The following is a 12,044-nucleotide window of genomic DNA, read 5'->3' as shown; positions in this document are numbered from 1 at the left end:
TTACAGAATAGAAGGAAACTATGGCAAGGCAGGGGACACTAGAATACTCAAAGTTACTCAAAGCAAAATTCCATAGACTAGGCAAAGAAGAAGTAGTAATAATAATTAGGGATAGTCATATTACTCAGGAATTAGGCATGCACTGAATCCACTATTTGGGATTCAGCAAAATGCCTGAATCCTTCGTGAAAGATTCAGCTGAATACCGAATCAAATCTGAATCCTAATTTGCATGGGCAAATTAGGGCAGGAAAGGAAAAAGTGGAAAAAAAATCTTCTTTTATGGCAAGTCTCCTGATTTTCCTACCTGCCCCTACTTTACTTATGTAAATTAGGATTCGGATTCGGTTCGGACAGGCACAGGGATTTGGCTGAATCCAAATCCTGCTGAAAAAGGCAGAATCCTGGCCGAATCCCGAACTGAATCCTGGATTTGGTGCATCCCTATCAGTCATGGCAAAAGCTAGGAACTCATCCATAATGCTGTGGCTGGGATTGAGAAATAGATTTATATAGGAAGGATTCAGTGATTGGCTGGCCCTAATTAGCCTATGAGGCTGCTCAGATTTGATACCTCAGGTAAGGCAGGTGAGCTCAAAATCACCATGATCCTCTCAGTGGTATTTATGGCCCTGTGGTAAGGTAAAGACAGCCATAAGACTTGAGGTTTGCATTTTATGCAGAATTTTGAATGCCAGAATCTTGTGTTATTGATATCTAATTTTTACACATGTTTGTAGCTGTTCACTTGAAATAATTTAGGTGGAACGGTAAGCAAGTTGTTTATGGCTTTTGCTTTCTCTTCCAGTTTTTAATAAGTGATCGGGACAGAGACCCTCAGTGCAATCCTCACTGCACCAGGCCACAACATAAACCAGTATGTGCTTCAGATGGTCGGACCTATGAATCTATGTGCGATTATCAACGAGCCAAGTGCAAGGACTCTTCCCTTAGTGTGACCCAACGTGGAAGGTGCAAAGGCAAGAAAATACTATATATTTATATGCATAGGTCATGTAGATTTTTTATTTGCATAACTTTGTCTGTCTCCTTCTTACTTTCTTTTTTATATTTATGTAAAATGTGCATCCACATTTTTGGTCGATCCTTTAGGGTAGGGACACACTGGGCGATTTGGGGAGATTTAGTCGCCTGGCGACTAATCGCCGCGACTTTCCACGACCAATCTTCCCCGAATGCCTCCCCTCGCTCTGCGCCTGGCTAAAATGAAAAATCGCCTGCGCTAATCACACGCGGCGATTCGTTTTCCGAAGTCGCCCGAAGTTTCCTCGTGAGGCAACTTCGGGCGATTTCGGAAAACGAATCGCCGTGTGTGATTAGCGCCGGCGACTTTTCATTTTATCCAGGCGCAGAGTGAGGGGAGACATTCAGGAAGAAAAGTCGCTGCGATTAGTCGCCAGGCGACTAAATCTCCCCAAATCGCCCAGTGTGTCCCTACCCTACCTGCTATAACAGCCTGTACTCTTTCGGGAAGACTTTCCATTAGAAATGGGAATGTTTTTGGAGGAGTTTGTTTCCTTTCAGCTACAAGAGTATTAGTGAGGTTGGGTAGGGATGTTCCAATTAATCTGGCAGGGGTTTGTTTGGGTTTATGGTCAGGGCTCAGTCAAGTTTTTACATTCCCATCTTAGCAAAAGCAGTTTGTACAGGCCTTGCTTTTTGCAAAAGAGCACTATTATACTAAAATAGTAAAGGGCAACTGGTTGCTGAAGGTTCTTTCTTGTGGTATTACCAGGGGTGATCCTGCCCCTCCGCCACCTGAGGCAGCTTGCTGTTGCTGCCGCCCCCCCTCCCAGTGCGCTCACCTTTTTCGCACCACAAAGGTGGCAGGGAGGGCAAAATTGCGCTCTCTGCACTAGAAGAGCTGAATTTCGGCTCTTAAAGTACAAGGAGCGGCATTTGTGCCGTCCCTGGTACCTAGTGGGGCGCTGCCGTCTGAGGCGAGTTTCTCGCCTCTTTGGCGCAGCACCCCTGGGTATTACATGGGTCTGTGTTTTATTATATAACTGTCAGCAGTGGGTTTGGCCTAAATAAGCAATTTCACTATTTAGAAATGGTGGTTAAATATGTTGGGGCAAATAGTGCATGTTCTGTTCCTAGAAAATGCCTTAAAGTTAGGAGACAAATGATCTCTCTTTGGAGCTTGTCATACCTCTGCTTTAAATGGCCTCTATAGCTAGCTGCTTCTTTGAAAATTACAGAAGAAGTGGAGGGTTAGGGATGGGATTCAGTACTTGATGCATCCCTTGTTGGTAGAGGTTACCTACATAACTCCCGACTGACATAAAATCTGACAGTATACCCGTGATAGCATTTAATATGTGGTAATGTATTAGAAGCAAACCAGATCTTGTAACTCATAGCTACCAATCAGATGTTTGCTTTAACACAAGTATCTACATAATAGTAAATGGTATGTGCTGATTGGTTGCTATGGATTACTAGATTTGATGCAAACTCGATGTCTTTTGTTGTATGCCCTTAAATATTTTTTTGACTATATGTAAATAAGTGCCTCCATATATCAGTGTTACTGCATAGTATAAGTGGTTGGAGAAGTAGCCCCACCATGTACATATGAAGTTATACCCTCATACTTTACCATCAGTCAGGGGCCCTGTGCCTATGAGTTGAGAAACTCACCTCAGGGGGCAGCTTACCACTGGTTACCAGGGGTGGAAAAAATTGAGCTCCTAGTAACTTTAAGAGCCGAAAACCATTTGGCTCTTCTAGTGCAGAGAGCGTAATTGCACTCTCTCTCGCTAGTTCCCGGACCCACCTGGACCTCCACCCGTGGCCAGGAGCGAAAACCGGAAATTTGGCTCTTAAAGTACCAGGAGCGGCATTTTTGCCGCCCCTGGTACCTAGTGGGGCGCTGCCGCCTGAGGCGACAGTCTCAAGTCGCCTCATTGGCGAAGCGCACCCTGCCCGTGGCATCGTGGCCCCCTCCTTGACCCACTCCGGCCACAAAAAGGTGAGCACAATGGGTGGAGGGGGTCAGCAGAGGAGCCAGGATCAGCCCTGCCATTACTGCATGCACAAGTTAATCCCAAACTTCCTCCAAAAACATTGCTAAAAAAAAAATGACCATTGCTTATAAAGATAGTTTTTTATCTTGGAATTAGAAAATGGACCTCAAAAATGTGTTTACTCTGTAGATGCTGGTCAGAGCAAGTGTCGTCTGGAAAGGACTCAAGCGCTTGAACAGGCAAAGAAGCCCCAGGAAGCTGTGTTTATACCTGAATGCAATGAAGATGGATCATTTACTCAAGTAAGAATTAGTCTGTGTTCCAACAGAGAACTTTTGTAATTAATGGTACTCAGCTGATACATAAGCAAAACTCCACAAATCAGACTGCTTACTAAATTGCCTATGTAAGTTACAGGTTGGTAATGCGGCGTCTGTATTTCATGGATAAAGCCTCAGAGTTACACTTTTAGATGGAATCACAGACTCCTCCCAAGTGGGTTATTGAGCTGCATCTGGGTGTTACTGGGCATATCTGGACTAAGTTGGGGCTTGCCCTAAATAATCCCACTCTTTAAAATTCAGATTTTCTATATTTAGAAGGACTGCCATGAAGGAAAAAAACATGTGAAGGAGATGTATCAAAGTCTAAATTGGGATTCCTGGCAATTTCTTGGCAATCTCCCAGCATCTGGAATTGTATCACCTTCACTATCCTTTTCCTGACATTCTGGAATTTTGTTAATTTATCAGAACATTCCCGCCTTTCACCCATTGCCTTTTTTTTGAATTAGAAACTGTTCTCCAGCTATGAGCAGTCATTGTACTCTATGGCAGTAACCTCTCAAAAATTATGTTGCATTACATTATATCTGAACACTTGGATGCCCTGACATTACTGTTCAATGAGGGACTTGTAATATTTAAATATTTTCACTTTTAATTACTATTTAGGATTTTTGTTTTTAGCCAAATGTAAAATGTTCTTTTTTTGTCAAAATACTTTTTGTCAAAAAATGTATTTATTCTATGAATAGAATTTTAACCATTGCTTGCCTAGACTACACCAAAAAATGTACATACATGAGGTTGGGTGAGAGTTGGCCACAGCTTTATTAAACACAATGGAAAAACAGTTCTTGCTGTTGGATAAGTATAACCTATACATCTGTAAAAACCCATTCTGGATGCCCAGGTCGGAGGCCCACCAGGTCTTCCACCACAGGGGCCCCCATCCCCACTCCGGGCCCCCCTGCATCTCCTGAAATACCCCTACAGTCTCTCAGTTGCAACCCCCTTCCGGGTCCCCACGCATACCTAACCAGTAGTTGCAGCAGGGCAGGGGACATCAGGGTACAGCGCGGGCTGAATACATAGTTACATAGTTAAATTGGGTTGAAAAAAGACAAAGTCCATCAAGTTCAACCCCTCCAAATGAAAACCCATCATCCATACACACACCCCTCCCTACTTTTAATTAAAATTCTATCTACCCATACCTATACTAACTATAGAGTTTAGTATCACAATAGCCTTGGATATTATGTCTGTCCAAAAAATCATCCAAGCCATCAGCCATCACAACATCACCCGGCAGTGCATTCCACAACCTCACTGTCCTGACTGTGAAGAACCCTCTACGTTGCTTCAAATGAAAGTTCTTTTCTTCTAGTCTAAAGGGGTGGCCTCTGGTACGGTGATCCACTTTATGGGTACAGGTGCAGGTTTGGGCTGGCAGGGCCCACTGGGTTTTAACTCTGTGTTCCTCTGGCCCAGCCTAACCCTGCAGATGCCAACCACTGAGTAGGCAATGGGCGTTACATTGAGGTTATTTTACCACAATACAGTAAGGACAAAACCACCATGGCTGTGACAATTGCATGTACATTGTTGTAAAGTGAAAACTAGGGATGCAGCTAATTCACTATTTTGGATATGCAAAACTGAATCCTAATTTGCATATGCAGATCAGAGACAGGAAGGGAAAAAGAGAACCACATGAGATTTTAAGGATTCAGTTTGGCTAGGCACGAGGATTCGGCAAGGATTAATAAAATTTTAAAACAACTTGATTTTTAAATCAATTTAAGCCACAGCAAGAAGTGGGAGGGTGGGACGCTGGACCAAGTGGCGCAGGTATTATTCTGGCAGGTTGTAACAAGAGGGCAAAGGCGGCTGATTTATAGCAAAGGAAGAGGAAAAGGAGGGAACTCAGAGTTTCATTCAATTGTCTGAAGGTGATACAAACCCCCCTATTACCTTCCTGTTACTGTACAGAACAGAGGAAAGGGGAGAGTGAGGTGGGGAGTGCAAGACTAAAAGAACAGTAACCACCCCACAGCCACTAACGCTTTCATTATATAATTCAACACTTTCAAATCAATAGGGTCTTCGTTTCCATTTCATTTGTGATTTTTTTTCATTCTTTAGCACAATGCAGACACACTACATTTGTTTTTTGGGCGAGATATTAATGCTAAATGTGATCCGGGGTTATTTGCAAAGTTGCTAGAAAACATTTTTCTTTCCCGCTTTAACTCCCCAGTGGTGGTGGATTTGGCAGTGTCTTTATTGTCAAAGTAGATGAATGATTTTTTTGTGCCGGACATATTGTTCTGAGTGCTTCCATCAATCATGTTTTTGGCATCATTATAGAGCAGGGAAACTGTGAAACTGTATTTCTATAGTTTCTATAGTGCTTTTTGCTAGCTTAAATCAAGGCAAAGAAATTTCTGAAAGAACAATTAGCCTTGATTCCAAGAAGCTTGACATCTGGTTAAAATATTCACGGAAGGAAGTCCTTTTGTAGACTCAAATGTTATATACAAACGCATATTTTGCACAGTAAGTTGCATTTACGTAAATGTAGCTATTTTGGGTTATATACACACCTTATTTTGCTGACCAAAGGATGTCTGTCTTATAAGTGTGCTGTGATAACCTGGCTTGGCTTCATCCAGTGCTTGCTTTATGGTGTGTTGAATATAGAAAGGAAGATAGATGCAAGTTTGCCGTTACATTTGAAATTGTAAATCCATCTGTGAACTGCTGGGACCGGTAATTACTTTTCTTCTAGGTAGTTCCAGTGTAAATCATGGCAAGGATTTCTTACAGTCACCTTAGATCTTGGCTCCATTTGGCTCCATTTCAGTTTTATGAAAAAATGCATATTTCAAATAAGCTGTCAACGGGGATTCCAAGATTTAATAGAAACATTAAATAAATAGTTTAAAGATCTATACGCTGGCAAATCCTACAGTTTCTATTTTATTTATCTTTTACTTACATATATGTATCTTATTACTTATTATCTCTCTCTCTCTCTCTCTCTCTCTCTCTCTCTCTCTCTCTCTCTCTCTCTCTATATATGTTTTTTTTAAATTACATTTATATATGGAACATTTTTTTTCCACTTAACAAACGAGAAATATATTTTAGAGGACTACTTTCATCTTTATATCTCTCGTTTTATGCCATTCTTGTTCAGGTATCCAAAAAGCTCTGTATTATGGGAAGGCCATGTATATTCTATAAACTCCATTTAAATCAAATAATTCAGTTTTTGTCTCTGTGATTATAAAACAGTACATCGTACTTGATCCCAACTAAGATATAATTAATTGTTATTACAGACACAACAACCCTATTAGTATAATTCATGTTTAAATGATTTTTTAGTAGACTTAGGTATGGTGATCCAAATTATGGAACAATCCCTGATCTGGAAAGCCCCAGGTCCAGAGCATTATTGATAACAGTTCCCTTGCCTGTATTTTACCTGGTGTCCTGCTATAATTCATAGGCCTATATATGTGTTATATTTTTTAACCATATGCATTTGCCTACCTCCAAATTGCCTCTTTTTAGAGAGAACAGTCCCATTTCCCTGGGCCAAAAATTGCTGAGGATTACGAGATATTGTGTGGAGGTATATAAGAGGTTGTCGAGGCATGGCTGGGGGGGACCAATGCAAACCACAATCTGCTTGATTTTTAGTAAGCTTTGTTGTATAGTTTTAAAAAAACGACTTAAAGAGATGCATAAAATTGGACAATAATAACAAGTCATAACTAAATGTGTAAATACAATTACTAAAACCAGTGTTTAAATGATTTTGCCTCTACCGTAAAGCTTGAATTTTAGTTTTTTGCCGAGGCTAAAAATGCAGAATTGAGGTTTTACCTGCTCAAGATAAAATACAAAAATTTTACTTTATGACAATAGGATAAATAGAACGTCTACTGCTGCTGACTTAAGCCACTTGGATATACATTCAATTTAAACACAGCCAATAATGATTTCCATACACAATCTATATAAAGGGCATCTGAAGCTGGAAAAATGATTCCAAAGCCACACATTTTTATACTAAATTCTATTATGAAACAATTGTTTATTTCCACTATGCCAAAATGTATGAAACAAATTATAGGCTAATCAGTCAATTCTGAGACATAAGTAGAGCTCAAAGGCTTGATTTAGATTTGTATATTACATTTTCATTCCTTAATTCTGAATGTATTATTACTCATTCCATATGTACATTCGTTTCCAAAATCTTAACCATACTGTCTCGAAAAAAAGAGACTTTTGCTTAAAGCCACTCTACTCTAAAATGAAAGGCATTGGAAAGATATCACAAAGCTTGTCAGCATCACAAAGCCCAAATCATCACAACTCTCAGCTTATCCAGCCTTACATACAGGGGTCTCAATGCAGTTTGTATTCACATTTGCCCCAAAAGAAGCACCTTGTGATAAATGTCCAAGGGGACATCCATGTTCCAACTAAATGCCCTCCCTTCTATGGTGGCTGCTAGTGCTTGCTTGTGTTTCGCTTGCAGTAAGGTACAAATCATGGAATTACATATTGGTGGTGCAAGTTGCATCTTGGTCAAACACATCTGAACTTTGCACCTGTTTTTTGTACTTTGCATCTTGCCTCCCATGCACAAATGAACCTTTTTATTTTAAAATGCAAATATGAAATTGCTGAATCTCATAACCCTCTTGTGAATATAAATGTTGTCAACATTATTATAGTTGCTAGGTAAAGAGATTAAAAAATCCTTCTCATTCTGTTTATAATTCTGCAAAGAATTATAGTTGATAGTCATCATTGTGTATCCATATATGCACAACTAATGTAGCATACATGATTAACGTGGACCTGTCATTCAGACACAAAAAGCTGTATAATAAAAGTCCTTTTCAAATGAAACATGAAATCCAATTTCTATTTTTTATTAAAGCATTTATAGCTGTTGTAAGCTCATTTAAAAATCTCATCTGTCAATCAAATATTGTCTGCCCCTCTTCTATGCCTTAGGCATAAAGGCGGGGCAGACAATTACTTTCACTTTCCATTCAGCACTTCCTAGATGTCACTGCTCTCCCCACATTCCCCAGTTCTCTTCACCATTTAATTGTGTAACCAGTACATGGGGATGGACATCAGGTCCCCCATTCTGGTGCACAAACAAGATTTTGAGATGATGCAAGGCTTGTCTTAATAACAGTGTCCACTGCATTTAGCTTGATAAAGGGCTGGAATAGCCCGAAACGTCGCTCTGCTAATGGCATGAATAAATAATCTTTGATTCACATATCGGAGTGCTGCTGGAATTATTATTTTACAGTGTCCACAAAATGGCTCCTGCCTGCTTGCTATAATTATGAATTCCCAGACTGAAGGAAAAAAGATTTAAATAATTGATATAGTGTGATTAAAATTAGTGGGATTGCCTTTAAGGGCAAGGCCAGACGTGGCGTTTTTGCGGTGTTTTTACATTGCGTTTTTAAAAAAGAACAGCCAGTCGTAAATACGCATAAACTGCACTACCACTGAAACCAATGGAAAACACACTATGGCAATTCACACAGGGCGATTGCAAGCTGAAATCCGCTACAGGACGCCAGTATTGGCGTTTTTTTAGCAGAAACGCCAATACGCCAAGAAACTAGCAAATCAATAGACTCTATGGTATCTGCATGTTTGAAACCACACTTTGCGTAAATAGTATTTTAAATATGGCATCCAAATTCTCAATGAGAACAATGAGAAGTGCATGTTGGGAAAAGAATCCTACATGCTGAAAAACGCATGAAAAACGTATGTTGACGGTCGCATGTGGTTTCAGTGGCGTATATACGCCTGGCTGTTCTTTTTTAAAAACCCAACGTAAAAACGCTGCAAAAACGTCACGTCTGGCCTTGCCCTTAAGGTCCAAACTATTAAAGATTTATGTGTGAGGAATTTGTAAAGCTAATTTGAGGGGCATGCCACATTTGTTTAAAGGTGGGCTCATGTCTAGGGCATTACAGGATCTCTTCTGTCTTTATTATAGCTCATTGGACATGTGTTTGAAAAAGTGGCCTCTTCAAGCATTTGCACCAACATTACTATTAAAGACGTCCATACGACATTTAGGTACCTGCCCTATTCAAATTCATCAAATCACAAGAGTGTTAGCTAGGTTTAGCTGGGCAGAAATGAACGCTAGCGATAATTCGCTATGAAATGCTCGCCCCACCGAAAAATTTGCCAGCGTTTTTTTGCTGAGACGCAACTTCGCATATTAGTGAATTAGTTTAGTGGTAACAAATTAGCGCCTGGCAAAGCAGTCGCTGGCGAAAACTCGCCTTTAGTGAATATGCCCCAAGGAATGCATGAAACAACTTAAGCTCAGTTATCTACTCCTAATTATTCTTTAGCTGGCACAGGTTGAATGCGGTGGATTACATGCCTATTTCTCCATTCACCTTAGTCCAAACATTGGTCTGGGGCACTACAATTGCATTCCTCAATCTTCTTGTGCTGTACGATTATTATTATTAATCTGTACTTATATAGCACCCACATATTCCACAGAATTTTTAAAGTGGTATAAGATCTATTATTCAGAATGCTTTGGACCTGGGATCTTTCCGTAATTTGAATCACCATACTTAGGTCTGCTAAAAATTGGATTGTTTTCCCACCAGTATGCAGGGGTGTTGTCTAAGGTGGCAGCACCCCACTAGTTATCTCCTCCAACTTTGTGGACCCCCCCTCAACGCCCTCAGGGGTGGGCAGCCACTAGCTGCCTCAGGCAAAGAAGGGGCTGGGATAGCCCCTGCCAGTAGGGATTCATGCAGTTTAGTTACCATCAAGTACAAGGTACTGTTTTATTATTACAGAGAAACAGGAAATCATTTTAAAATTTAGAGTTATTTGCTTAAAATTGACTCTATAGGAGAGGGCCTTGCCATAATTTCGAACCTTCTGGAATACAGTTTTCCCAATAAAGGATCTCACATTTTGTAATGCATCAGCCAGAGAACAGATGAGCTCACTATTTTTGCCAATACACCGATGACGTAATTGAGGGAGAACAAAGATAGAGGCTGGAAGGTGAGGGAATATTTCTTCCCTTGAAGTACAGGTATGGGACCTGTTATCCAGAATGCTCAGGACCTGGCTTTTCCAGATAAGGGATGTTTCAATAATGTGGATCACCATACCTTAAGTCTACTAAAAAAGAATTTCAATATTTATTAAACCCATTAGGATTGTTTTTCTTTTAGTAATGATTAATTATATCTTAGTTGGGATCAAGTACAAGGAACTGTGTTATTATTAGAGAGAAAAAGGAAATCATTTACATTTTTTTTTTAAAATTTGAATTATTTGATTACAATGGAGTTAATGGGAGATTGCCTTCCCATAATTTGGAGTTTTCTGAATAACGGGTTTCTGGATAATGTAACTTACACTGTACCAGGAGCAAAGCATTCAGTCAATTTTTTTCCCATATAACAACATTTTGTAGAAAATGGAATATCCTGTTACATTTCCGTCATAGCTTAGACACATTCGTCTGTGTTTAGTTTTCTCTCCATGTTTCAGCATTTAATCATCCCAGACATCTTTTCATTCTTGATTATGCTTCCTCTACTCTTTCTCTCGAGTCTTTCAGCATTTAGTTCCTAGCGCAATATTCACTGTATATCCTCCCTTTCTGTCATGCTTACGTCCCCTCCGATCACATTCTTTCAAGCCTGGCTTCTCTCCTGTTTCACTTTATCCTTTTATCATTGCCTGCTTATTTTCATTGCCCAGTACAGCTTTCTGTAATAGGCCGGCTCTTTATTACTTTATTAAAACAAAATAAAAAAATATTCAGGAACCAGAAAAGAGAATAGGTCCAAAAAAGGCTGGCTGGTTTGCATCAGTACTTTATGAAGGCATTCAAAATAACATTCCTACAAACAGGAAAAGATATAGGGATACTGTCATGGGAAAAAAAATTTTTTCAAAAAGAATCAGTTAATAGTGCTGCTCCAGCAGAATTCTGCACTGAAATCCATTTCTCAAAAGAGCAAACAGATTTTTTTATATTAAATTTTGAAATCTGACATGGGGCTAGACATATTGTCAATTTCCCAGCTGCCCCAAGTCATGTGACTTGTGCTCTGATAAACTTCAATCACTCTTTACTGCTGTACTGCAAGTTGAAGTGATATCACCCTCCCTTTCCCCCCAGCAGCCAAACAAAAGAACAATGGGAAGGTAACCAGATAACAGCTCCCTAACACAAGATAACAGCTGCCTGGTAGATCTAAGACCTAACAACAACACTCAATAGTTAAAACCCATGTCTCATTGAGACACATTCAGTTACATTGAGAAGGAAAAACAGCAGCCTGCCAGAAAGCATTTCTCTCCTAAAGTGCAGGCACAAGTCACATGACTGGGGGCAGCTGGGAAATTGACAAAATGTCTAGCCCCATGTCAGATTTCAAAATTGAATATAAAAAAATCTGTTTGCTCTTTTGAGAAATGGATTTCAGTGCAGAATTCTGCTGGAGCAGCACTATTAACTGATGCGTTTTGGGAAAAAAACATGTTTTCTGATGACAGGATCCCTTTAATGTTATTGCAAGATATTTTTTTAACTTCAATTATTAAAAAGTAAAAGATGTATGTGGTAAGTGGTAATCAGTATATGAAAAAGAGAAATATCCTGTTTATTATTATGATTTATACTTCATTCTTTAATGAAAGCTATAGGTAT

At 39.7% G+C, this 12,044-nt stretch overlaps 1 protein-coding gene across 7 annotated transcripts in view; it reads left to right on the top strand.

Annotated features, from left to right (window-relative positions):
• smoc1.L (SPARC related modular calcium binding 1 L homeolog) overlaps positions 1-12,044 on the top strand; it is a 153,515-nt gene that overhangs the window by 64,476 nt on the left and 76,995 nt on the right. For all 7 annotated transcript variants that reach the window (XM_018228560.2, XM_018228559.2, XM_018228557.2 and 4 more), the window contains 2 exon segments: positions 809-980; positions 3,180-3,292. In XM_018228560.2, the coding sequence (XP_018084049.1) occupies positions 809-980; positions 3,180-3,292 (285 nt within the window).

Source organism: Xenopus laevis, chromosome 8L (genome assembly GCF_017654675.1).
Source record: "Xenopus laevis strain J_2021 chromosome 8L, Xenopus_laevis_v10.1, whole genome shotgun sequence".
Lineage (NCBI taxonomy): Eukaryota > Metazoa > Chordata > Amphibia > Anura > Pipidae > Xenopus > Xenopus laevis.
Note: the sequence above shows the minus strand (reverse complement) of the source record. Positions and strands in the feature narration are given on the sequence as shown.